Raw genomic sequence first — 23611 nt, 5'->3', positions numbered from 1 at the left:
TGTTTGCACACTTTGAAATTGGTTTCCTCCTCATCATTATCTATGGCACATGCATTTCATTGAGGCAAGTGGTTCTTCGAGAAAATCTGCGTTACAGAATTAACTGAAAAATTATATATATATATATATATATATATATATATATATATATATATATATATATATATATATATATAGGAAGAGTCTTTAAATCTGGCTTTATCAGTCCTAGTATGCAAGCAGCAGATGAGAAGACAAAGCTCCTTCTGCAACAGCAGTTGCTCGGGGCATCATACGCTTCCAGGTACGGGTTTATTGTGTGTTGTGACGGTGCCAGGAAATGTTTCCACAAAGAATTTCAGTTATTTATTTAACAACCGTATTGCCAACTTTCATTAGCAGTTACGCGCAGGGGCGCAGGAGAGATTTTGGCAGTGGGGGGACCAAACAGTGAGCAAAAGGTCTCCACTCTTAAGCTTATGCCGCTATACTGGCATTCGGCATGATTTAATACACTAAACTTTTTGATTGTTAATGTTACTGGCCGACATACGTACAGTGTTACTTTGATATGGAACCGCCCATCATCCGGAACTGGCCCATTGGACAAACTTGGATGAAGTCAATTTCTTTCTTGTAATATACATAAATTAGCCTGTCAAGGATATGGGAAAATTATGTTGATAATCGCACCCAACATAGGTTTGGTATAGATTAAGCCTATATAGAATTTGCGTCTACTTATACTGCTATTCGTAGGAACACTGTGACACATCTATGCTTTTTTCCGGGTTGCTTTTATTCTGTATTGCATCCCGCTTTGGTCCGTGTGACCAAAACTTCGTCCGGCACGAGTTAAGGCAGCTTAGTTTACGGCTTGTTCAGGACCCAAAGCCCCCGACGGCGAGATATGCATCAAATGTGCAAAGTCACAACTGTGGCAAGTATCGACGTTTTTGAGTAAAATGTTTTAGAAAGTGACATCCGTGTTTCAGTTATCTATTCTTCGTTAAATCCGTGGAAGTGAATCATATGTATAGGCTAATAGGAATGTATGCACTTTACTCTGTCTACCTACAGGCGGAGATAAAGGGAGACGGTGGGCGCGCGCGCGTGTACAGGAACAGGGATGCGCGCACGGGGATGCGCGCGCGCCTGAGTGGGCTCACGCTTCGAGTAGTTTCTGATGGTTAACACAGTTTGAATTCACACATCACAGTGTCCAACCCTGTTTAGGGATGCTACTTATCAACGTTTTGTTATTTTTCCCCCTCAAAGGGGGGTGCAGGTGGCTGAATCACGGTCCCTGAATAACTGGGGGGTTGTGTCCCCCCACCACCTGCGCCCCCGCTGATACGTGCAAACACACGCACAGTATATGAAATGGCTCGCGGTTAATGGACAGCCTTCCCCGGGGGAGTTTCTAGCCATCGAAAATATCGGGAGGCATCGGGGCTAAAATACTCGGGGCTACCGGCCTGACGGCGCCCATGGCCTTGGCTGAAAGGCAAGTTTCTCTGGCGAGGAGGAAGGAGGCAAACCGCTATCGGCTTAGGTTTGTTTGCTGAACCTGTATTTCACAACTTAGTGGGAAATGCTACGTACGTAAGCGTGGTAATGAAATATTTTGCACGCGAATTTTGTTGCATGCTGTACGGGAGTTTACATTACAGATATGCATTTATTTTAGACAGATAGGCGTCTACTGCCATATAATATCAGGCTACTCTAATAGGAGTATTTTGCCTAATAATAATAATAAACGTTGATACTTTACATCTTTTAAAGTCCGTGCACACGTTAGTAGAATTAGTAGAATAGTAGAATAACGCTGACTAGTCACAGCAAAATATGCACTTTAACATTTTATCATATAAAATGTAAAATGAGGTATCAGAGTACAAATACTAGTGCAAAGTGCAGTTTTACCGGTGTTTTAGTCACAAAATTAATTATTCCCAAAAATGAATGTTAGTGAATGATTATTTGTTGTCTTGTATCTATCACCTGGCCATTGCAGATAGATGGTTGTTTCCGGACGGTGGAACTGGACCTGTGGGGTCGCCAACAATTGGCTGAACCAGTGCATGCCCCCCTACCTGACCTGAGCTGTATCTGTTTTACTGTATCATTATCCATTTATCACTGTCATCCAGATACCTTCAGTTAACAGCTTGTCTGTCGTGCAGCAGAGCAGTTGCACTAGTACCCCAGCCTGGTCAAGTTCTCCTCAGGCAGCTGAGAATCTCAGTGATTGGCCGACACTCTTGTTAACAGTGATGCTTCCCACTCACTCAAGCCAGTACATTGATCTCAGTGCTGCAGAGAAGCTGATTGGCCAGTGTCACTGTCACTCATCCACCGGCGATGCCATTGGCCGCACCGAGGAGAAGCGCCGGGCCCGCCTCCAGCTGTACAGAGCCTCCACTGTCTGTCTGATCTTCATTGTTGGGCAGGTGGTGGGTGAGTGTGGGGGGGGGGGGCACATTGCCTTGGTAACAGGAACAGCTTGCGGCCTGCTCTGTGTGAAGTGCGTGTCTCGCCCCTGCCCAGGCGGCTGTCTGGCTCACAGCCTGGCCCTCCTGGCGGACGCCGCCCACCTGCTCGTCGACTTCGCCAGCATGCTGCTGAGTCTCTTCTCCCTCTGGGTGGCCTCCCGACCTGCCACCAAGGTCATGAGCTTTGGCTGGCACCGGGCAGGTGAGCACAGACGGCCTGTGATGATGTCAGACGCCACAGGCTGCTGGTGCTGAGTGTGTACTATGTGGGGAAGCTGGATATCGGAGGAGGTTAAAATAAGATTATATAGCAGACAGACAGTCCACATTTTTGCTCCCTCCTAGCTCCCTAATTATCTCACTGTCTGGCAGGGAGCTGGGAGGGAGCAAAAACGTGGACTATCTGAGTCCCCGAGGACTGGACTGGAAAACACTGGATTATAGAGATCAATAGAAAGTTGCATCCAAGTCATTGGCAACATTTTGTCTGCGTAGGTTTATTGTCTTAATAAAACATACAGTATAGTAACTTTGTGCTTTGATTTTTAATCCAACAGGAAGCAAATCGTGTAATAGTGTCCATCAGTCCAATAAAAAAACTGTATTTGTCCCTGAAAGGATTGAAACTTACACAGGTGATCAAGGGCAGTGTTTGCCAACCCAGTCCTCGGGGAACCCCAGACGGTCCACGTCTTTGTTCCTGCCAAGCTCGAGTGTTCCCATGAGGGTCTAGCTGCAGACGCCTGTAGAGTGGAGCTCCACTGGAAATACGTCACCTCCACAGGAAACGCGTGACCTTTAAGGACGTAAAGGTTAGGGTTAAAGAGCTCCGGTTAGGGTTAGGTTAGGGTTAAGGTTAAGGTTAGGGTTTATTTGCTGTAACACAGAGTTGAGTCATATGTTTCTCATGGAGGTGACGTATTCCCAGTGGAGCTCCACTCTACAGGCGTCTGCAGCTGGACCCTTCTCAGTGTTCCAGCTGTTTGGTGTTCTTGATTGGCTGGAAGCTGGGAGGGAGCGAAAATGTGGACTGACTGAGGCTCCCCAAGGGAATCACTGCTGTAGGGTAAATCGGTCCCCCTGTGTGTGTCTGTGTCTGTGTTTGCAGAGGTGCTGGGCGCTCTGCTCTCCGTGCTCTCCATCTGGGTGGTGACAGCCGTCCTGGTCTCCATGGCGGTATGGCGGCTGATGTCACAGGACTTCCACATCGACGGCGGCATCATGCTCATCACGTCAGGCTGCGCCGTAGCCGCCAACATCGTGTGCGGGTCCCCGTCTCGGTGTCGTCTTCTCCTTCCGCGAGACGGCTTTTCAGGAGCCCCGCTTTTTGCATGATTTACAGCACGGCCTCTCAAACTTTTCAGCCAATTACGGTGCCAGAAAGTCATGACCCCCATTCTGCTGACCAGAGGGGGGAACTTTGGTAGATTTATTGTGCAGTTTGGGATGTGCATGGCTTATTTGACCACTGTCAGTGTAGTTTGTAAATGTAGTTTGTGTGTAGTGAGTACAGGTTGCCAGGGTTACTGCTAAAAGTCAAGTCTGGTTATGATCTGAAGCGGGTGTGTATAATCGTATGTGATCTGTGACCCGGTCTGACTTACCTTCCCATCTGTGCCCCCACCCCCAAAGGATGGGCATCACCCTCCACCAGTCCGCTCATGCCCACGGCCCCTTTCGCAGTGGACCAGGACCCCAGAGATCGCAGCCAAACGCCAGCGTGCGTGCGGCCTTCATCCATGTGATCGGCGATCTGCTGCAGAGCCTGGGAGTGCTGCTGACCTCCTATGTCATCTACTTCAAGGTGACTTTGCCTGGTGCTGGCTTGCTGTATGCAAAGAGCATCACCTCACAGCACTGGGCGGAGGGGGGGGCACCCTTTGATTGGTCTGGTGTGTACTCTGCACTTTATTCAAGAATGAAATACTCCATCTAAAGAATAGATTTAATGCTTTCTGCTTCTTATATGGATCTAAGTGAATTGTATAGATGTGTTAAACTACTTTCTACTTGCTGCTTGTTCAGTGTTCCTGCACTCCCCCTGGCTGGCTGTGGGGGGAGGGATTACCTGCAGCGTGGGTGAATCTTCCTTAACTTGCCTCTCTGCCCCCCCCCCCCTCCCTTCCCAGCCGGAGTACAGGATCATCGATCCCATCTGCACGTTCCTTTTCTCTGTGCTCGTCCTGGGGACGACCCTCACTGTGCTGCGGGACGTGCTGACGGTGTTAATGGAGGGTGAGGAAAGCCAGGGTGCAGCATGTGCATAGGAGCCGCCGATTTGCTGGGCTGCTGTGTACAACTTAGTCATTCTGAAAAGCCAAAGAGCCATTGTTTCTCCATCAAAAGGAAAAATACTTTATGGAGCCTAACAAAGGTGCTGTCAGTCTGCTGCCCCCCCACATTTTAGGACAGTAACTAACATTTATATATGACACCCTGCATTAGTACACACTGCTGGCTAAAAAAGCACAACACTCACACTGACACACACACGCACACACACACAACCTGTACTCATATCTTTGTGGGGACCATCCATTCTTTTCAATGGCAGTATCCCTAATTCCAAAAATGACAGCCTTAACCCCTAACCAGCCCTAGTCTTAGCCAAAAGACTTTTGTCTTCTGTAATTTTTTGACTGCAGTCACAGATTTTTTTTTTAAATTTAATTTCCCCTTGTGGGGACCATACTCACACACACACACACACACACGCACACACACACGTATACACAAAGGAAGGAATTCTGGGGACAGAATAAGGCTGAACATGCTAATTAGGCTACAGCCATCCAATGGGAGGGAAGCTAAGCAGGTCGTCTCCCCTGCGTCCCCTTAACGAAAGGCATGGCCACCTGCCAGCCTGCCGCCCCGCTGAGCTCGTTGCCGGCCCCCAGGCCGCCTGTTCAGAATGCGCTCCCTGACCACGCCCCTCGTCCTGCAGGCACGCCGCCCCGCTGAGAACGCTGCCAGCCCCCAGGCCGCCTGTTCGGCATGCGCTCCCTGACCACGCCCCTCGTCCTGCAGGCACGCCGCCCTGCTGAGCTCGCTGCCGGCCCCCAGGCCGCCTGTTCAGAATGCGCTCCCTGACCACGCCCCTCGTCCTGCAGGCACGCCGCCCCGGTGACAACGCTGCCAGCCCCCAGGCCGCCTGTTCAGTATGCGCTCCCTGACCACGCCCCTCGTCCTGCAGGCACGCCGCCCCGCTGAGCTCGCTGCCAGCCCCCAGGCCGCCTGTTCAGCATGCGCTCCCTGACCACGCCCCTCGTCCTGCAGGCACGCCGCCCCGCTGAGCTCGCTGCCGGCCCCCAGGCCGCCTGTTCAGAATGCGCTCCCTGACCACGCCCCTCGTCCTGCAGGCACGCCGCCCCGCTGAGCTCGCTGCCGGCCCCCAGGCCGCCTGTTCAGAATGCGCTCCCTGACCACGCCCCTCGTCCTGCAGGCACGCCGCCCCGCTGAGCTCACTGCCGGCCCCCAGGCCGCCTGTTCAGTATGCGCTCCCTGACCACGCCCCTCGTCCTGCAGGCACGCCGCCCGGCCTCCACTTCACGCAGGTGAAGCAGTCTCTGCTGTCCGTCTGCGGCGTCAGGCAGCTGCACAGCCTGCACATCTGGGCCCTGACAGTCAACCAGCCCGTGCTGTCCGTCCACATCACCGTGGGTGAGTCTGCCCCTCGCTCCCCTGAGGCCGTCACTGTCCTCCGCTGTACCTGGCTCTCTCTCGCTCATCTTGCTGTCATTTTTTTGCTGACCACGATTTCAGCTGGATCTGTGCCTTATTGTGCTTTTTCAGAGTAAATCCTGCTACTTGCTGCTTTGAACCACCTAGGCTGTGCCACACAGAAGGGTTTTTCATTGGCTGGCAAAGCAAGAATCCACACAATTACAACAAATGGACACAAGGTGGCAGTGAAGTGCCTCACTTTATTTATTTATTTACACACCTGCTGTACAGAAATGTTAAATATTTATTTTCACACATCCTCTTCTAATGATGGACCGATTAAATTCCGATCTTTAACATGTTTTTTTTGCAGTGATTTGTTTTTATGTCTCTAAGTCACTGTCTGCGCTTGACTGCAGTTTCACTCAGCTGAAGCCGCTTGTAAGACTGAAAATCAGCTGCTTGCTGTCTTGCGTCTTACTGACCCCTGAAGCATGACGCTCAGGCTTCCCTCTGTTTTGTGCCATTTATTTTAACATGGATTAGTTTGAACTGCTGAAGCCTGCAGGTTGCTGACATTGCATTGAGACCAGAGGCGGACATTTCAGGTCCAGAAAGTAAAAATCCAGACCATGATTTTCTTTCGACCAACCAGTTGAGTACTCTGTGACTGTGACTCTTTATGCTCAACTGATTGGTTGAAACAAAAGTCTAGTTTGGATTTTTACTTTCTGGACCTGAAACATCCACCTCTGATTGAGACTCTGTGTGTGTGTGTGTGTGTGTGTGTGTGTCTGTGTGTTCACTCAGAGGACGGTGTTGAGGCGCAGACCTTGCTGAAGGAGGCCAGCCAGATGCTGCAGTCCCAGTACGGTTTCCATACCATCACCATTCAGATTGAGGACTACTCTGAAGACATGGCGGATTGCCACAAGTGCCGGGACCCTGCAGAGTGATTGTGGTGTGTATGTCTGTGCATGTGTGTGAGTGTGTCTATGCATGTGTATGCATATGTGTATGTTTCTGCGTGCGCGTGTGTGTGTGCGTGCACTCACTCTCCCAGACCTTCGCTGACTGTTCCATCATCATGTGACAGAGAGGAATTCGAGTCCAGGGTAAACAAACTGGGAGCAGTAGCTCATGGATGAAAGAGATTTAAGAAATGCTCCTGTGGATTGTTTTGTTTTTTTATGCCAAGCTGAATGCTGGGCTGGGATCAGCCACGGGTCCGACTTGCTCCCGTGTCAAGGGGGGCAGAACCTCACCTAGCAGAATCCACAAGATCATCCCGCCACGTCCTGTGATCTAGACGCTGTGAGCTGTGTAGTATTTTAATGAAAATGTTCTATAGTTACCAAACGAATAAATCCTGAGAAGTTACGTTGGGTGGGGAGCATGAGATCACATTCCTTTCCCTTTTCAAAACACACGCCTGCAGACGTCACTCGGCAGACAAAAAAACAATCGCTGCAAGGCGGTGACATTTGCCTGGGTGTGCGAGGGGGAGGGGGGGGGGGGGTGCCCAGGGGTGCAGCTCCCGTGTTGTGCTGGTGCTGCTGCTGCTGTTTCTCCAAAGCCTGTGGCCGACGAGGCGAAGGGGAGGCAGCACGCGGGGGAACCTGTCACGCAGGAACATGGCACGTCAGCTGCTTTGTTGACAGAGGGCTGGACGCTGACTTCTTCAGCAGAACAGGAACCAGCAGCAGACGATCCTGTTCTTGAATGGCTGGCACACCTGGGCACGCACACACAGGGGCCTGCTCCTCTCGCAGCGTGGGTTATGTGTCGACATGTTGAGAAATGCCTAAATGACCTCACGGCTGGTCATGTGACTCGGCCCGCCTCCCGCAGTCTGACATCGTGTGTCTGGGCTGTGCACACGCCGGGAATGTTAGCATGCTAACGCAGCCGCTCCGAAGGTGTGTCTGTGTGTCGAAGGGGTGTGACGAGCGGTGGGGAGCTTGCCTGCTCGGGCAGCACCTGCTGCGTGTCCTGTATGCCTGTCCTTCCTGGCTGGGGAGTGGCTGTCCTGCCCCAGGCTCTCGCACGGACTTCCCCGCGCTCTGAGTCGGTGTGCGGTAAAGCCCGGCACGGCACTGTTCTCACACCGGAACTGCTGGTTACGCCACAGCAAACCGGAGATGCTGAAATTCACACAAAAATGCAGAGTCAGTTCAGTGCCGAATGTTAACCTCTGGTTAGTTTCTTGTAACTACCACACAATAGCCGCAGCTAATGTCAGAGCATGGCTGTCCCACGCTTATGGCTGGGGGGAGAGCACAGTCCACAGACCATTTCTGTGAGAAAAGCCTTAATCCCAACAATGGTGACCTTAACCCCTACCCTGCCCTAACCTTATCCACAAGTAACCAAACAAAATACAAGACTTTTGGCATTTTTAGTTTCTTAAAGGCATTCAAAGATTTTTATTAAACTGAGTTTCCCCAAATAAATGGTCCCCACAAGGTCAAAATAACAGGTTTTTATTACACACGCACACACTGCTGGGTTCATGTTTCATTTTCCTTTTATTTACAATTCAGACTCAAAACTGGCAACAGAATCACTGCAAGATTTGAAAATATCCACCGGACTCCTGTGACCCACTACCCCAACAGTAAGGGGCTCTCTCACCTTGGGCAGCATTCCTGGCCATTCCGAGGCGCATCACACACTCAGATGCACTTCCCATCATTTTTGTCATCATGGTTGGTATAAATAAGATTTTACAAAAGTTTCAGCTAACTTAATAAACCCTGAATCTGTAAGCAGAGGCGGGGCGGTGATGCTGTACCTCCCGGCCACGGGTACGTTTCCCAAAAAAATAGTACTGCTAAAAAAAACTACCATTCATAGAAATACTGTGTAAAAAATAATAATGAAGTATATTGTCCGCGCCATGGGGGAGATCCGCTCCGCGTTTTGCGGCAGCCGCCGGATTTGCGGGGGGCGGGGCGCGGGGCGCTGCGCCCATGTGTACCTCAGGCGAAGTTAGCTTTTAACCCTGGCGGGGAGGGGGAGCCTCACCTGCGCTGCCCACCGACGCGTCCCGCAAACGCCGGGTTGTCAGCAGTCGGGATCGCTAATAAAAGTTATCGGACAGTAAGTGAACCGTTTTGCTTTGAGCCTCGACGCTTCGGCGGTAGAGTTTCAGCAGCGGTATGTTACAGGTGCGAAGCCTTTGGGCTGGATGGTCGGGTTATTGTGTCCGGCAGGCAAGTGTGTTGTTGTGCGCGGTGCTGCGAACTGTAATCCCTTAAAGTCACAGATAACCTGAGTAACGACCTCGCATGTGCGCACAGGATCAGGCTTGGCATAACTACTGTAACTATAATTATTACAATAACATATTTAAGAGGAAATACAATAATACACAGAAGAGGAAGTAAATGACACTTGTTGATTTTTATTTAAAGTTACGCTATGTGTAGATACTGATTTGCATTTTTCACTTCACAAAAACTTTTTTTTGTCAGAAAATAACTTTGATACATTTATCGATAATCGTTTATTATAACACTGAAATATAAATTACAGTTATGACAAGATATGAACAGGTCATGAAAGAACATTACAGCGTTTTACAACACGCCACATGTCATAATTCGGTGGTAAGCGATTTTGAGCATAGAAACAACGAGGATGGACAAACCTAATATTTAAATGCATTTTAAATACAGCTGAATCCAGAAAAAGGCCAGCGGTTGCACCTGAAGTGACATTAAGCCAGTGACGTGTCATTTTGTTTGACATGATAGATCTGTTTATCTGTCACACAATTCTGAAAGTACCATGAGTTAATCTCTTATGTGGTTTGTTTAAATCAACCACTTCCTGTCTTACCCTTAGTTTCACACAAGCTGCTTATTCTTGCTGGGCCGTTATTGACTTTTTAACGTTTTTTATTGCAAATGTAACCTCTTGGTTCTGGAACAGTTTAAGGTAAACTATCCTTAAATACGTCGGTCAAAGATGTGAAGATTGCAAAGCATTAGCCTGCTTTATGAATCGATGTACTCCCGGAATGCGTGTGGGTAGTGGAGGGGGGAAGGCGCTGGAATAAAGGAAAGGTTGTTGGTTCAGAATCCAGAAAAGCAACGGCTGTAGCAGCAGTGAGTGAGAAGCGTTAAGCTTACTGAAAATGACGTAAGCTCACAGAATGCCTCCGGTGAACTGCCGGTGTTCTGTCATACAATACTACCTATCGAGACGTGCTACCGAGCCTTTCTGCGCATGTGCAGTTCCACCGTCTTGGGGTTAGGGTTAAGGTAAGGGGTTTTGCGGGGTTAAGGTTAGGGTAAGAGTTGGGGTTAGGGCTATCGATTAGCACTATGGTAGCAGTGCCTGTGGTGTAATGCAAAGGGAGCTGACACGCAGGGCGTGGCGTCTGTCTGGATGGCCTCCACCAGCACGCCCAGCAGGCGTAGTATCACTGTGACTGGCACTGTGGCGGCTCGCAGGCGTGCAAATGCGGCGAGCTGATGTGAATTGGTGTTAATGGCAAGGTCACTCTGCCGAAAGTGGGACGCTGGGTGTGTTTACATCGTGGCAAAACTCTGCCATGCATCACTCCAATGAGCAAAACCAGTGCACTAGGTGTGTTTGTGTGGGTTATGTGTATATTACATCGTGGGAACCAAATGTCACCACAATATGGTAGAAACCTGTTATTTCAACGTTACTTATGGTTAGGGTTAGGGCTGGGTAGGAGTTAAGGTCGTCATTGTTGGGATTAGAGTTTTACCCATAGAAATGAGAGTTCCCACAATGATGTGAATACAGATGTGTGTGTGTTTGTGTGTGAGTGACAAAAAAAGTGTGGTGGGTGTAATTCACACTTTGAATGCAGTTCATCTCTGACACCGGAAGATGTTGTTCAACATATCCAGAGTTAGCAGGGCACTTATCTGTAAAAACCCCATCAGTCATTCTGCAAATAACATTTATCGTTTCACTATAGTGATAACAGACACATGCATTTTACAGCTGCATTTCTGTTACTAGAAAAATAGTTTGTGATAATCATTAGGTATCTTCTTCTGTTACGGTGGTTTCTCTTGCATTGTTTCCCAGGGTGCATCAGTGATATGTTAATGTTGATGAACCTGTGGGGTAACTAACACGAGGTCGTAGCTTTTAACTAATGTTGTTACGCAAACCTGCAGATTGGCATCATACTTACTCATTGCTGGTGTTGCAACATGGCTGACTTTATGGCACCTTTAAGCTTTAGCTCAGTGGTTGTTCATTTAGCATCTGGTAATCCAAAGGCATCAAAGGGTGCCAGTGTTATAGGATCAGTACTCCAGTGCCAGTGTAACAGGATCAGTACCCCAGTGCCAGTGTTATAGGATCAGTACCCAAGTGCCAGTGATATAGGATCAGTACTCCAGTGCCAGTATTATAGGATTAGTACTCCAGTGCCAGTATTATAGGATCAGTACTCCAGTACCAGTGTTATAGGATCAGTACCACAGTGCTAGTGTTATGGGATCAGTACCCCAGTGCCAGATATTGATAGGATCAGTACTTCAACACCAGAAATAGTGCATTTCTGTGGATTATAGTGAAATGATGCTTTATTTGCTTTTATTTTCTTTGAAAAACACACACAAACACGCACTTAAAAAGGTGGTCTTCCTATCTAAATGGGGACCGTTCATTCATTTCTATGGGAAATGTTTATAAAACTGAGGTTATCCAAATGGGGACCTCAAAAGATGTCCCCAAAAGTAGGGAAATCTCAGGTTTCACTACACTTTGGGGACAATTTGGTCCTCAAATGTGAATGCAGCAAACACACACAGACACACACACACACACACACAGACATATGCGCAGTTCACAGATAAGCTTGGGTCCAAGCCTATCCAGCATTTTGTAGGGTTAAAGGTCCAACTAAAGAGCCCATTGGACAAGCAACTATTCTGCTGAGGCCAGGATTCAAACTGGCAACCTTCCGATCACAGGCACAGACCTAACCCACTGAGGCAAACCGCGCCCCTAGCTTGCATTGTTTCCAAGACTGTCACGTTCCCTCATCGTCTCTCCCTAAAGGCCTGGTGTGAACACTACAGGCGGCTTGCACTGTGCACAGGGCCCTGCATGCCAGCAGGGGGCACCGTCACGGCCTGCGTCAGTGTCCAGCGGCCCCGGCCACACGAGCTGGCTGACGTATAGGGCCCCTGGGGGGTTGTGCCGCCATGGAGTGTGACGGGGGATCGGAGACGCCGCTGGACCTCAGTCACCTGACGGAGGAGGAGCAGGCTGCCATCCTGCATGTGCTGGTGCGCGACTCGGAGTTGCGCAATGCAGAGGAGCGGCGCGTCAGGTCAGAGGTCACGGCAACCACCCACCATGTGCTGCAGGGGGACCGGGGACACAGGGACGGGGGACACAGGGATGGGGGACTGGTCCATTCTGGAAGGAGGCGTGCAGTGCAGCCTTAGTGCGCCGTTTCAGCCACTCGGTCATTATGAAGCAGCTACGCACTATAAGCAAATACCATGCCTGACTCAGGTGTGTGTCTTTCAAGCAGGCATTTGGGTCCAACATGTTAGCAATGTCCTCCACCATCATTGCCGCAAGAGCGACGCACTGACGTCTGGCAGATGATGATTGCAGACAAACTTTCCTCTTGGTGTGTGGGTTGGTGGGAGGGGGGGTGAAGCACTGAACATGACCCGCTGCCTCTATCCCCGCTGCCTCTTCCCCCGCTGCCTCTCCCCCTGCCACGGTTCAGGAAGCTGCAGAACACTGTGCTGGATCCCCAGCGGCTGAAAACCCTCACAGGCGGCTGGTTCAAGGAGCTGTGGTCCAAACGGCACAAGAGGCTCGGCTCGGACATCGTCCAGGCGTCCATCCGGCGCAAGAAGAAGCCAAATGGTGGGTGGCTCCCCAGCATGCCTGCGCTGACCCTGTACAGACAGGTGTTTGTGTTATCCTGCCTTTTGGCCTCCTCATTAGTGCTTTTATCAGGAGCAATGGACATGGATGATGGGTCTGATACAAGGCTGATATAGCTGCATGTTATTGCTGAAGCAAGCAGGTTATGGGATCAGCTAAAGGAAGCATCCTGGGATGTGAACCTGCAACCTGGTGACTGCAAGTGTAGAACCATTATCAGCACTTCAGCCCTATGTTTGTATGCCGAAACTCTATGTTAGGGGCCTGTGACTGGTCTTCAGCAGAGATGGCGAGTTCAGGTACAGAATGTAAAAATCCAGACCAAGATTTTCTTTCAACCAACCAGCTGAGTATTCTGTGACTATTTACACTCAACTGGTCAGTTGAAACAAAATCTTGGTCTGGACTTTTACTCTCTAGACCGGAATTATCCACCTCTGGTTTTCAGTAGCTCCGAGTTTCCTGCTAACCTGTGTGAAGAGCAGAACAGGCCAAGAAAAGCTTTTACTGCCAGACATTATGGCTTGTTCAGTCAGACTGTGAGTGCCTGAAAGCATGTCACATCTCCAGTCAGCTTTGTGAAACTCAACTCTACATTGAACTCAACAGTATTATTTTATACCTGACTAGCTCATTTTAAGTAATAAATGTCTGACGGTGGGTGTGACACTGCAGTATGTAATGTCGAACCTGGGCCTAATGGGCCATCTTGACAATCTTCCTTAAAGATGTTTCCCTGAGTGTGTTGCCCCTGTTTGAGAAGCCGCCGTCCCCGAAACCACTAAGGCTAAATGGAGAGGAGGAAGCAGCCAAGTGGAGAAGGTAAGCGTCTGCTTAGGATGTAGGGCTATCACTGTCGATTATATGAATGGTCAAGTAATCTACCGATTAACTTGACGATTAATCGAGTAATCACGACTCTTCAACTGGGATGTGTACCTGACTACCTGAATGTCTTGCTTTGTGGTTGTTCTGCTTTATTGTTATGCATCTCTAACTCTCACTATGTCTGAATATGTCCCACCACACCTCTCTACAGTGCTGCAGATCGTGTGAGCCCCACACCTGCCCCCAGACGGATGGGCGCGTCCAAGGTCAGTTCTGGGTGAAACAGACTTTGATTTGCTGGTAGCATAGCCTAGTACTGTGGAGGCCCGGTTCTGTGGTGGTCGGTTCTGCAGAGGCCCAGTTCTGCAGTGGCTGCTTCTGCGGTGGCCCGGTTTTCTGGCGGGCAGTCTGGCTGTATCCCGTGCCGTTGCTGTGACAAACCATCTGGCGGCCATCAGTACACAGTGAGGTTGTTTGGGTCTGAATTTGAATAAGTAAATGAAAGGAAGGCTTTGATTCTCAGGGCAAACAAGAGCCTCACTCTGAGGGCGCCGGACTGAGCTTCACAGCGTGGCACATGGCATTTACACCAGCTCAGAGTACCCTCCCTTTAAGCAGGAACTCTCTGGGGGGTTAGAGAGCCGCAGATATGGCCCTATCCTGTGAGCCCCATTGCCTGGGTTCGATAGGTAGCCAATGCACCCGAGCCTGCAGCATTCCCCACCCCAGCTGTGACATTCTTGCTCGCCCAAACGCCTCTGACTTCTCCTCCCCTGTGGTCGCCGCTTCTTGGTGTGGGTGCATGGTGGGGGGGGGGGGGGGTGCCCTCTGTTTGTGCTCCCCACCAAAGAGTTCTTCATCATGGTGGCTGTTTCTTCGTTGGGTTTATGTCACAGTCCCTAAAGGCTTTGCTCTCCCCGTGTAACTGACTCATCTCCTGCCTCTGCAGCCCATTTTAATGCATTACATGTCCCCCCCCCCTTGCTGTTCTTTAGAGTCCCGAGATGCTTAATGGGTCTCCAGGTTCGACAGGTAAGAGTGACCCAGTTTGTCCTACTAGCATGAAAATATCCCCTTCGTTCTCTCATCCTCCTCCTCCTGTCTTTTTTCTCATACCTCCCCCCTCCTCTGATCACCGAGAACCACCCCCCCCCCTCCCCTGTAGAGTGACGCATAAAAGTGTTTGCGCCAGCGCACAACCTCTAGAACGTTCCAAATGTGCGTGACGCCATCATGGATGACGCAGCAACTTGCTGGGTATAGACGTTTCCTACAGCAGCGGGTATCACGTCTGAATTTTTTTTAACCCCACCCCCCACCCAGAGTGCGTCAGAGAACAGAGACAGAAAGAGGAAACTGCAGAGGAGGAATCAGCACTGCAGAACCCCTCCTTTCACCTGCAGGTAATGCTCCATACACTGAGTCACAGTTGCAAGGACTCGCACAGTCACAGAAATACATTTGTGGAATCAGAGTCTCAGAAACACATACATACAGAGTCACAGTGACAGAAACACATATGCGGAGAGTCACAGAAACTGATACGCAAAGAGTCACAGTTGAAGAAACACATGCAGTCAGTCACGGAAACACGCATGCAGAGTCGCAGCTAAAGAAACACACACGCTGATTCACAGTCACAGAAACATACTGATATACCATCATACGCAAACAGTTACAGTCATACAATCATACTGGTAGGCAAAAATACACACACACACATAATCACATACTCATACAAAACACTAACACACGCATAATCCCAGACACATATAAACACAATCACGTATGGACACAGTTATAGACAAGAATTACTGCCAGCTGTATGCACATACGCACACGCACACACACACACGCAACCACTACACACAGACGCAGATACACACACACACAGACGCAGATACACACACACGCACACACATACACACACACACACGCACGGACACATACACTACACACACAGACGCAGATACACACACACACATACACACACACACGCACGGACACATACACTACACACACAGACGCAGATACACACACACACACACACTCTGTTTCACTGTTTGTGTTTCTGGGTCTCCTGCTGTGAGACACATGGGGAATTCTCTCTCTGGTCCCCGCCTCCACCACTCTGCTGGCCAATCAGAATCCTGTTTCTGGTCAGATGACCAAGCCACTGCGATGGAAGGTCGCAGCACAGCAGTGCAGTTCAAGCACGGACACACGCACGCACCCGCACGCACACACACACACACTCCTTCAGTGCTGCCTGGTAGCTGAGGAGCGTTTTGACTCTGGAAAATAGAGCTTTGAGCCTTCTTTGGTACGTGAGAATGTAAGGTAGACGTGTGCATGTCTGTCCGCCCCTCGTTCACCTCTCTGTGTGTCAGGGGGCTGTGTGTCCGTCTGTCTTTTCCGTTTGTGCCTCAGCTGTAGCTCGTGTGTGTGAGTGTGTCTAATAATGAGTATCTTTTCCATTTGTCGCCTGTGACACTTTTAAGAATTTGCTGGAATAAGCGTGTAGTAGTGGGAAGCAGAGTAAACAAGCGCAAATGAGTTAGAGAGTGCGTGTGTCCATGGGTTTTACTTTAATAGTGTGTTCCTGTGTGTGTGTGCGTATATGTGAATGCGTCTGCGTCATCCTCTGTCTGCGCAAACGGCACGGCTTATGTTTATGTATCACCTGCATTTATTTACTCCCAGCCTGCCTTGCCTGACCTTACCTGCAGGTGGACTCTGAGAAAGACTCGGACTCCCTCTCCAGCACCGCTACCGACCTCGACCCGACCCGAATCAGACCGAGCGATTCAGTCTCCAGCCTGCACTCTAACCACACGGTGAGACGCAGAGGCATCCACACACACACACACATACACAGACACACTCACACACCTGTACTCATATCTTTGTGAGGACTGTCCATTCATTTTTATGGGAAATAAAATCCAAAATGATGACCTTAACCCGTATACCCAGCCCTAACCTTAACCATAAGTAACCAAAGTACAAGATTTTTTTAGTTTTTTTTATTGTAGTCACAGATTTTTTTAAAATAGAAATGACAAATGATCCCCACAACATCAAAATAGCAGATTTTTATCATCTATACATGACCCCCACCCGCCCCCCCACATGCCTTTCTTTCAAGGAGACACCAAGCAGGCAACTCCTTACTGAAGGCGTTCTTCATTAAATGTAGAAGCTGAAGGAGTAGCTGAGCTGCACACACGCGTACACAGACACACAGAGCTGCGTACACAGACACACAGAGCTGCGTACACAGACACACAGAGCTGCGTACACAGACACACAGAGCTGCGTACACAGACACACAGAGCTGCGTACACAGACACACAGAGCTGCGTACACAGACACACAGAGCTGCACACACGCGTACACAGACACACAGAGCTGCACACACGCGTACACAGACACACAGAGCTGCACACACGCGTACACAGACACACAGAGCTGCACACTCCCAGGGAAGGACCAGGGGGATATTATCACACCTACATACACTTTATAAAACCCCCATTGTCTGGATCAATAACTTGACAAACGTAGGTGAGTGTAGGTCAGTGGGATGTGTGTGTGTGTGTGTGGGGGGGGGGGGATTAGGTTTATATAATATATTATTTTTTTTGTAATAAGGAAAAAAAGCTGTTATTTTGACATGGTGGTAGCGATTTTGCAAGGGAATGCAATCAAAAAACTAAAAATGCCAAAAGTCTCATATTTTATTTGGTTTGGTTACTTATGGTGAAGGTTAGGGCTTTGTAGGGGTTAAGGTCATTGTGCTGGAATTAGAGTTTTCCCCATAGAAATGAATGGAGAGCCCCCACAAAGATATAAATTAGTGCTGTCAAACGGTTAAAATTTTTAATCAGATTAATCACAGGGTTGCTGTGGATTAATTTCGATTAATCACGATTAAATATCATTCATTTTTAATCTATATTAATCGCATTCCATTTTTCATGAGCAAACAGATTCAAGAAAAAAGGGAATATATATGCACTTAACATTTTTACTGAACATCTTGAACACGAGTCGGATGCAATCCATCTGCCACAGAAGTGCAATACCATGGACTCATATCAAAAAGCAAGATTTTTTGCTTAGCCCGACAACAAGGTACCTCAGTTTAAATGGTCTTTATCTTCTTTCACTTACAATTAGCCCAAACTACCGTAAATCCGACAAATAATCAGACTAATCAATGAAATCCAATTCTAGCCCGGTTAATTTCCATTGTTAGCAATATCAGTTGATAACACATTACACGCGGTGCTTTACGTATAAAACTCCGTAGCAACACGTCCACAGATAAATTGGACGATATAGTGTGTGCGACCGATTTAATGAGCCACAAATGAGAAGTAGTGCTTAAACAGTATAAAACTACAACTTTCCCTTCTGTTGATTAAGGGTGCAGCCATCTTGGATTCTGAACTCGGGATCCTCTGTGCTGCTCTGAGATATTTCTCAGATCTCCAAGAAACGGGAGCGCGCATGTCGTCATTTCCGGCTTCAAAACTTGGAACCTGACTCGGAATATGAGTTCCGAGGGCAAATGGAACGCACCAAAACTGCCCGAAATGGGTTGACAGAGACATTTCAGGGATTTTGAGTCATTCTGCACTGCAGATGGGTTAATTGTGTTAAAAATTTTAATCAGATTAATCATGATGATAGATTAATCTGTGTTAACCTGTTAATTTTGACAGCCCTAATATAAATACAAACGTGTGTGTGTGTTCACTCAGAGGACATGTTTTGATGTGCTTTTGTAGATGTTCTGTCATGGGATATTACAAAAGATCAACTTCAAGCTGACCAATCACCTGTTTAGGCTTGGTTATTCCTACGTATTTTTAAGTCTTTCCTTATCCACCACTTCAAGTACAATGCACCTGAGTGTCCTTCCGCTGAGTGATGGTGCTCTGAGCCAATCACCAAGCCCTGCTTCAGCTGATTGACAGCACTCTGAGACTATTGCTATCCTCCTCTCAGCTAAGTGGCAGTATGATGAGCCTGTTCAGCTCCGGGGAGTTCGGAGCAGTGGAGGTGCGAGGCACCCTACAGTTCACCCTATACTATGACACCAAAAAGGAGGAGTTTCATGTGCAAGTGTGTCGCTGCCAGGACCTTGCCCTCGCCCGCAAGAACCGATCTGACCCGTGAGTTTGTGTCAGTCGCCCCATCCTGATGTCTAATAGACTCTGCCTTTCCACATCTCTGTCTGTGTCTGTCTCTCTGTCTCTCTCTGTCTGTGGTTCTGTGCCTGCCCATCTGTCTCCCTGTCTCTGTCTATCTGTCTCTCTCTGTGGTTCTGTGCCTGCCCATCTGTCTCCCTGTCTATCTGTCTGTCTCTATTTCTCTAGCTGTCCTGTCTGACAGTTGTCTTTTCTACCCATGGTTCTCCTCATTCCTCTTGTCTGCCTGTGTCACTCCCTTTTCCTTTTCTGCTTCAAGGCATCTCCCCCCCCCCCCACTTCTCTGCATGTCTTCCGTCTCCTTGGTAACTGCATGCTAAACCTGGCTGCCCGTGGCTCCTGAAGGGGAGGGGGGGGGGGGGTGTGAAAGTGCTGTGCCGACCTCCCCAAGGGCTCCTGCTTTCCACCCCCCAGCTCTTGCTGGCGCAGAACAGAAGCAGACTGACCTCCCCTCCTTTCTACTGTCCATGGCACAGGTACGTGAAGACCTACCTGCTCCCAGACAAGACCACCCACAGTAAGAGGAAGACCAATGTGAAGAAGAAGACGGTGAACCCTGTGTTCGAAGAGACTCTGAAAGTGAGTCGGGGCCTCCTGTAATCACCCCTTCTGCCAAGGATCTATGTCTGTCTGTCAGATGTCAGTAACCCCTTTGACCTGATAAAGACTAATCAATGCAAAATTAAAGTCAAATTAAGGTCAATGTATTAAATATAGATAAGTAGACCACCATAACTGGTTTAAACCGAAGATACCGTAATGTCTGACTGACTCTGTCTGTCTGTCTCCTCCAGTACAAGATAAAGATGATGGAACTGAAGGGCAGGACACTAAACCTATCTGTGTGGCACCACGATCCCCTGCGGAGGAACATCTTCCTGGGGGAGGTGGAGGTGGCGCTGGCGGAGTGGGACTGGGGGCAGAAGGACCCGGTCTGGCACCCTCTGGTGCCGCGGGTGAGTCACTGCTGAGACCCTTTCTTGGGCAGCACTGAGCGCTCAGTCCTCTCACACTCCGGTGTGTACTCCTAATGACAGAGACCCAACACCAAGCCAGGCAGTTACTGAAAGCTGCTAATTAGGCGGTTAGTAAACAGCAGACTCAGCCCACCAGTGGACATTTTTGACACTGTGAGTCAGTGTCTGGCTCCGCTGGCTCCATAGAGTCTGTGACTCCACTCCCACACACACACACACACACACACATAAACCCCGTTATTAAGTTTCAGGGTCAGTTCACAGTATCAGCACAACGTGAGCCCTATCAAGCAAAAGATGTAAACTACATCAGACAAGAAGAAGTGAGGATAAACACTGACTGACTCACACTAAATGTGCTTTAACACTGAATAAGAATGTAATTTACATGGAAGTGTGACCTATTTTTTATCTTCTACACATAAACAGCCATACGCATGTTAATGAGGACCAGGAGAGTGATAGACGGGAGTCGTATTTATATATGCTGTCCTATGATAGAGACCATCATTGTAGTTATATATGCTCTCCTATGATAGAGACTGTCATTGTAGTTATACATGCTGTCCTATGATAGACCGTCATTGTAGTTATATATGCTGTCCTATGATAGAGACCGTCATTGTAGTTATATATGCTGTCCTATGATAGAGACCGTCATTGTAGTTATACATGCTGTCCTATGATAGACCGTCATTGTAGTTATACATGCTGTCCTATGATAGACCGTCATTGTAGTTATATATGCTGTCCTATGATAGAGACCGTCATTGTAGTTATATATGCTGTCCTATGATAGAAACTGCCATTGTAGTTATATATGCTGTCCTATGATAGAAACTGTCATTGTAGTTATATGTGCTGTCCTATGATAGAGGCCATCATTGTAGTTATATATGCTCCACCAAATGGTATCATTTTATATTTGGTTCTACCTTTTTTCTCTCTCCCTTGATTCTGCCTCTGGACTCCCCCCTCCCAACAACATGCTCCAGGTCCAGCTGTCTCAGGGCTCTGTGCCCAGCCGCGGCACCCTCATGCTGTCCATGAAATTCGTTCCAGCTGAATCTGAAGGTGAGCAGTGAGATGTGCGTGTCTGTGTGTGTGCGTGTCTGTGTGTGTGCGAGCCTCTGATTGTGTGCGAGCCTCTGTGTGTGTGACGCATGAGTCACCATCTCTGGAGACAAATTTTGAATAATTAAATACGATATAATGAAAAATCATTTGTTTGGCTCCAGAAAAGAAAAGGTCATAGGAAAAACCCGGCAATGACAAAGAAACCTGTAGTGAGAAGTGAAACTAATTTAAAAAAGAATAATATGATTACCATATGCTACCAGTCACTGCCTGGTTTCTCTCACTGGGAACCAATGCAATAACCATTAAGCAGTGCAAAGCCCATCTAAAGTTTCGCAGCCTGACTGTTCTCGTCATTATTTGCAAGTGCATGAATCCTTGTCCTGCTTTAACATGACTCTTTGCTGCCCCCATCAGGTCACGGCATGCCAGTGACAGGAGAACTGCACATCTGGATAAGGGAGGCGCAGGGACTTATACCCATCAAAGGGGGCGCTGTAGACTCTTTTATTAAAAGGTATGTAATTTGAGGTCAGCCTTCTTCTCTCACAGTATGATACGCCGGGAAGTTCTTGTACTTCTGACAAGCCCTTTCCTCCCCAGTTATATTTTACCAGATGAGAGTCGCTCCAGCCGGCAGAAAACCCGTGTGGTGAAGCGCACAGTCAGCCCCACGTTCAACCACACCATGGTCTACGATGGCTTCCATGTCTCGGACCTGAATGAAGCCTGTGCTGAAATTACCTTGTGGGAGAAGGATTCCCTGTCCTCCCGACAGCTAGGGGGCGTGAGACTAAGCACAGGTTCCGGTAAGCGTGTAAGCACAGTTATAGACGTTTGCGTACCCACACATTCTAGACCAATATTTTTGTTCACGACACATGTAATGGCCAGCAGGTAGCTTCGTAAATTAGGGTGTCGACTCATAACTTGAATTTTGTTTATTCAAGTCAAGCAAAAGATCTACTGGTGTACCCTTAAGTGAGGTACTTGGATTCAGAACCAAAAAACTCCCATTATCCTGGAGGAAATTGTTTAACTTGAATTGTTGCAGTGAAAAATCCATCTTTGTTAAGTATAATAATAATAATAATAATAATAATAATAATAATAATAACAATGATAATAATAATATGAAACATGATACACCAGTGTTTCCCAACCCGGTCCTTGGGGATCCACAGACGGTCCACATTTTTGCTTCCTCCCAGCTCCCTGCCAAACTTCCAAAATGTAGACTGTCTGCGGGGGAAACACTGTTAAACATGACACATATTACTGCATAAGAACTGCTTTCCCCTCCAGGCCAAAGCTATGGACAGCCTGTGGTGTGGATGGACTCCACTGAGGAGGAGATCAATGTGTGGACCACCATGATCCAGCACCCCAATGCCTGGGTGGATGCTTCTCTGCCCCTGAGAACTGACCTGACCACCCGTAAAGAGTAACACCACCATGTGGGGGCACAGACAGTACAGGAGCGGGTGGAGGGAGGGGCTGGGGGGCAGGTTCAGATGGACTGAAGGCTGAGAAGGTGTTCTCTGGATGAGGGGAGGTGTGTGGGGCAGGCCAACGTTCCTGGATGGATATAGGTAGGGTGGCCCCGAGCTACAAAGAGATTATTTTATATTAAAGGATGCCTGGCTCTGCTAGTTGATACTGACTGTGCTTTTTTTAAACTGCCGCTTGTAGTCTTAGTGTCTGTGTGACCAACTGTGTATCTGCTCTATGGGGGCCAGGTCCGAGGGGGCGGGGCTTGCCTGGGCAAAGCACATTTCAAGGTGTTTATTAATAAGGAGCTGCACTTTGGATCAGCAGGTGAAAGGTTCAAATCACAGAAATGGGATAAAAGGGTGTATTCATAAACAGTAATAAATATGACTCTATATCTCTCTCAGAATGCTATGAAACAAATGAGAACAGCAAACTGCATTTGATTTCAGCCCACATTTCAGGTAGATCAGGCTAATGTAATTTTAGTGGTATATTAGCTTATGACCATTACACTGCACTTACGGCAGAAGAGGTGAAGCAGTGAGTCATATAAGGAGGGCCAGCGTGAGTGTGAGAGGCAGCAAACACTCCTACCACGGTATTCAGTGTATGTTCTTAGGGAACATCACAGAAAGTGGTTACATATTTGTATGTAAGTCATGACAGTCCTGTTTATGTTGGTCAAGAATTAAAAGTTCATGACCATATGCCTGTTTGTCTGTCGAGTTATATGTGTCATATCTGTAGTCCTACAATTTATATACATTGTTTAAAAAGTCTGTGTGAATTAATGCATCCACCCCGTCTCTGCTTCAATTGCTGCTCCAGTTAAAAGCAGTATCTGCACCAGCAGAAAACACCGTTAGAGATTCTGAAGAGCATGCAGCAAACCTCGCAAATGGCATCATCCTCATATTTTCATCTAGATGCTTTATTATGACGTAACACCACATGGGGCACTGATTATCGT

At 48.3% G+C, this 23611-nt stretch overlaps 2 protein-coding genes across 2 annotated transcripts; both read left to right on the top strand.

Annotated features, from left to right (window-relative positions):
* The first annotated feature begins 208 nt into the window (after positions 1-208).
* On the top strand, positions 209-12331 carry LOC111854308 (proton-coupled zinc antiporter SLC30A2-like). Its single transcript, XM_072705481.1, has 9 exons — positions 209-283; positions 2297-2442; positions 2533-2679; positions 3586-3739; positions 4110-4281; positions 4607-4712; positions 6003-6137; positions 6951-7101; positions 12198-12331. The coding sequence occupies exons 1-8, from the start codon at positions 213-215 to the stop codon at positions 7094-7096; spliced, it is 1077 nt and encodes a 358-aa protein (XP_072561582.1). The 5' UTR covers positions 209-212; the 3' UTR covers positions 7097-7101; positions 12198-12331.
* A 6-nt stretch (positions 12332-12337) lies between these two features.
* On the top strand, positions 12338-23348 carry sytl1 (synaptotagmin-like 1). The gene is made up of 14 exons (XM_023832016.2): positions 12338-12471; positions 12883-13025; positions 13775-13868; positions 14086-14140; positions 14870-14906; positions 15198-15277; positions 16604-16711; positions 18891-19057; positions 19570-19672; positions 19888-20049; positions 21066-21144; positions 21565-21664; positions 21751-21956; positions 22453-23348. Exons 1-14 carry the CDS (start codon positions 12344-12346, stop codon positions 22593-22595), a joined length of 1605 nt encoding a protein of 534 aa, XP_023687784.2. The 5' UTR covers positions 12338-12343; the 3' UTR covers positions 22596-23348.
* Positions 23349-23611: the final 263 nt, after the last annotated feature.

The sequence above is a fragment of the Paramormyrops kingsleyae genome, chromosome 23 (genome assembly GCF_048594095.1).
Source record: "Paramormyrops kingsleyae isolate MSU_618 chromosome 23, PKINGS_0.4, whole genome shotgun sequence".
Taxonomy (NCBI): Eukaryota; Metazoa; Chordata; class Actinopteri; order Osteoglossiformes; family Mormyridae; genus Paramormyrops; species Paramormyrops kingsleyae.
The sequence above is the reverse complement of the archived record's forward strand: the minus strand, read 5'-3'. Positions and strand labels throughout refer to the sequence as shown.

Excerpts from the sequence above, each read along its gene's own strand:
- LOC111854308 (XM_072705481.1), top strand. The coding sequence starts at position 213 with ATGCAAGCAGCAGATGAGAAGACAAAGCTCCTTCTGCAACAGCAGTTG. Across the intron at positions 3,740-4,109 it reads GCCGTAGCCGCCAACATCGT|GATGGGCATCACCCTCCACC; the intron begins GTGCGGGTCCCC and ends CCACCCCCAAAG. Across the intron at positions 4,713-6,002 it reads GCTGACGGTGTTAATGGAGG|GCACGCCGCCCGGCCTCCAC; the intron begins GTGAGGAAAGCC and ends CTCGTCCTGCAG.
- sytl1 (XM_023832016.2), top strand. The coding sequence starts at position 12,344 with ATGGAGTGTGACGGGGGATCGGAGACGCCGCTGGACCTCAGTCACCTG. Across the intron at positions 12,472-12,882 it reads GCAGAGGAGCGGCGCGTCAG|GAAGCTGCAGAACACTGTGC; the intron begins GTCAGAGGTCAC and ends GCCACGGTTCAG. Across the intron at positions 13,869-14,085 it reads GAAGCAGCCAAGTGGAGAAG|TGCTGCAGATCGTGTGAGCC; the intron begins GTAAGCGTCTGC and ends ACCTCTCTACAG.